General features: G+C 57.6%; 1 protein-coding gene across 1 annotated transcript in view; it reads right to left on the reverse strand.

Annotated features, from left to right (window-relative positions):
• Positions 1-304: 304 nt before the first annotated feature.
• Positions 305-1,106, reverse strand: part of TTC28 (tetratricopeptide repeat domain 28) — a 173,770-nt gene continuing 172,968 nt past the window's right edge. The window contains 1 exon segment of the mRNA XM_007472219.1: positions 305-1,106. This exon segment is cut by the window's right edge and continues 11 nt beyond it. Coding sequence (XP_007472281.1) covers positions 305-1,106 — 802 coding nt within the window.

Here is a 1,106-nt window from a genome sequence, read left to right on the forward strand (position 1 = left end):
CTGTCGAAGAATCACATCAAAGATGAGAAGCAGGGAGTTCCAAGGTAAACATTTGGTGACGTGTAGAAAATTCCATGAGCCTCCTGTACCAACCCCACAGAAGTCCTGGCTTTTGGTGAATCTGGCCCAGAGTCCCAGAGGGGCTACCAGTGTGTGTGTGTGTGGTGTCTGGGAGTGGTGGCGCCCGCGCCCCGAGAGCACCCATGCTGGGGCGGCCACGTTCAGGAGCAGGCCAAGTGAGTGCAGAGAGCTGGGCTGTGGGCCGCTGTGCTCCAAGCCGGTGTTGGTGGGTATAAAAGATGTTTTAGCATTTAGAGGAAGGAAAAAATCTTCCTGGGGACAGAAACTTGTAGCCGTTTCCAGAAGGAAGTCTCAAAGGGCGCGTGGGCACTGCGGCAGGAGGGCCGGCGGGCAGCGGCAGCGTGCTCAGCGAGGTGGTCTCCGTATGCCAGTGTCCGTTGGGAGGGGCTTTTGGGGGCGTTTCTCCACACTGCTGCAAAGACAGCTCCTTAAGTTCCAGCTTGTCTGCTCCTTCCTCCTTCTTGCTGTGCCGAGGTGACAAGTTTAATAGACTGAGGACATCTCTCTTGGAAGTCATCGTGCCAGGGGTCCCCCGGAATATTTTCATTGGTCCCGTGGAGTGCTGGGGTGTGCTCTGCCAAAACATCTTCAGGTTGTGTACAGCCTGCACCTTCTCGTCGATGGCTGCCATCTTCAGCTTGTCTATGTCAGGAGCGTCGGCTGGACTCGAGCGAGCGGAGCCAGCTGAGGAATAGGAGAGAGCTGGGGACGGTGCACTTCCAGCAGGAGACTGGTGGCCTGAGCTCGGGGACATGTTCCTTGGTGACTTGGAAATGTGAGCACTGTAAGGAGAGCTGGGATACTTCAGCTTAAAGAGAGGCTGGTCGGTCAGGGAGGTCTGGGAGTCAGAGCCGGGCGATGGCCGGCCACTGTGCTGGCTCGGGCTGTCTTTGATGGACGCCTCTGAGGCGGTGGGGCTGCTGTATCCTGAACTCACCTTGGGTAGGGAAGAGCTTCTGGCTGGGGGCTTTGGTTTGATAGTAACTGGCGACGGCTGGCTCTTCTGGTGGGAGAGGGCAGGCCTG

The sequence above is a fragment of the Lipotes vexillifer genome, unplaced genomic scaffold (assembly GCF_000442215.2).
Source record: "Lipotes vexillifer unplaced genomic scaffold, Lipotes_vexillifer_v1.1 scaffold691, whole genome shotgun sequence".
Lineage (NCBI taxonomy): Eukaryota > Metazoa > Chordata > Mammalia > Artiodactyla > Lipotidae > Lipotes > Lipotes vexillifer.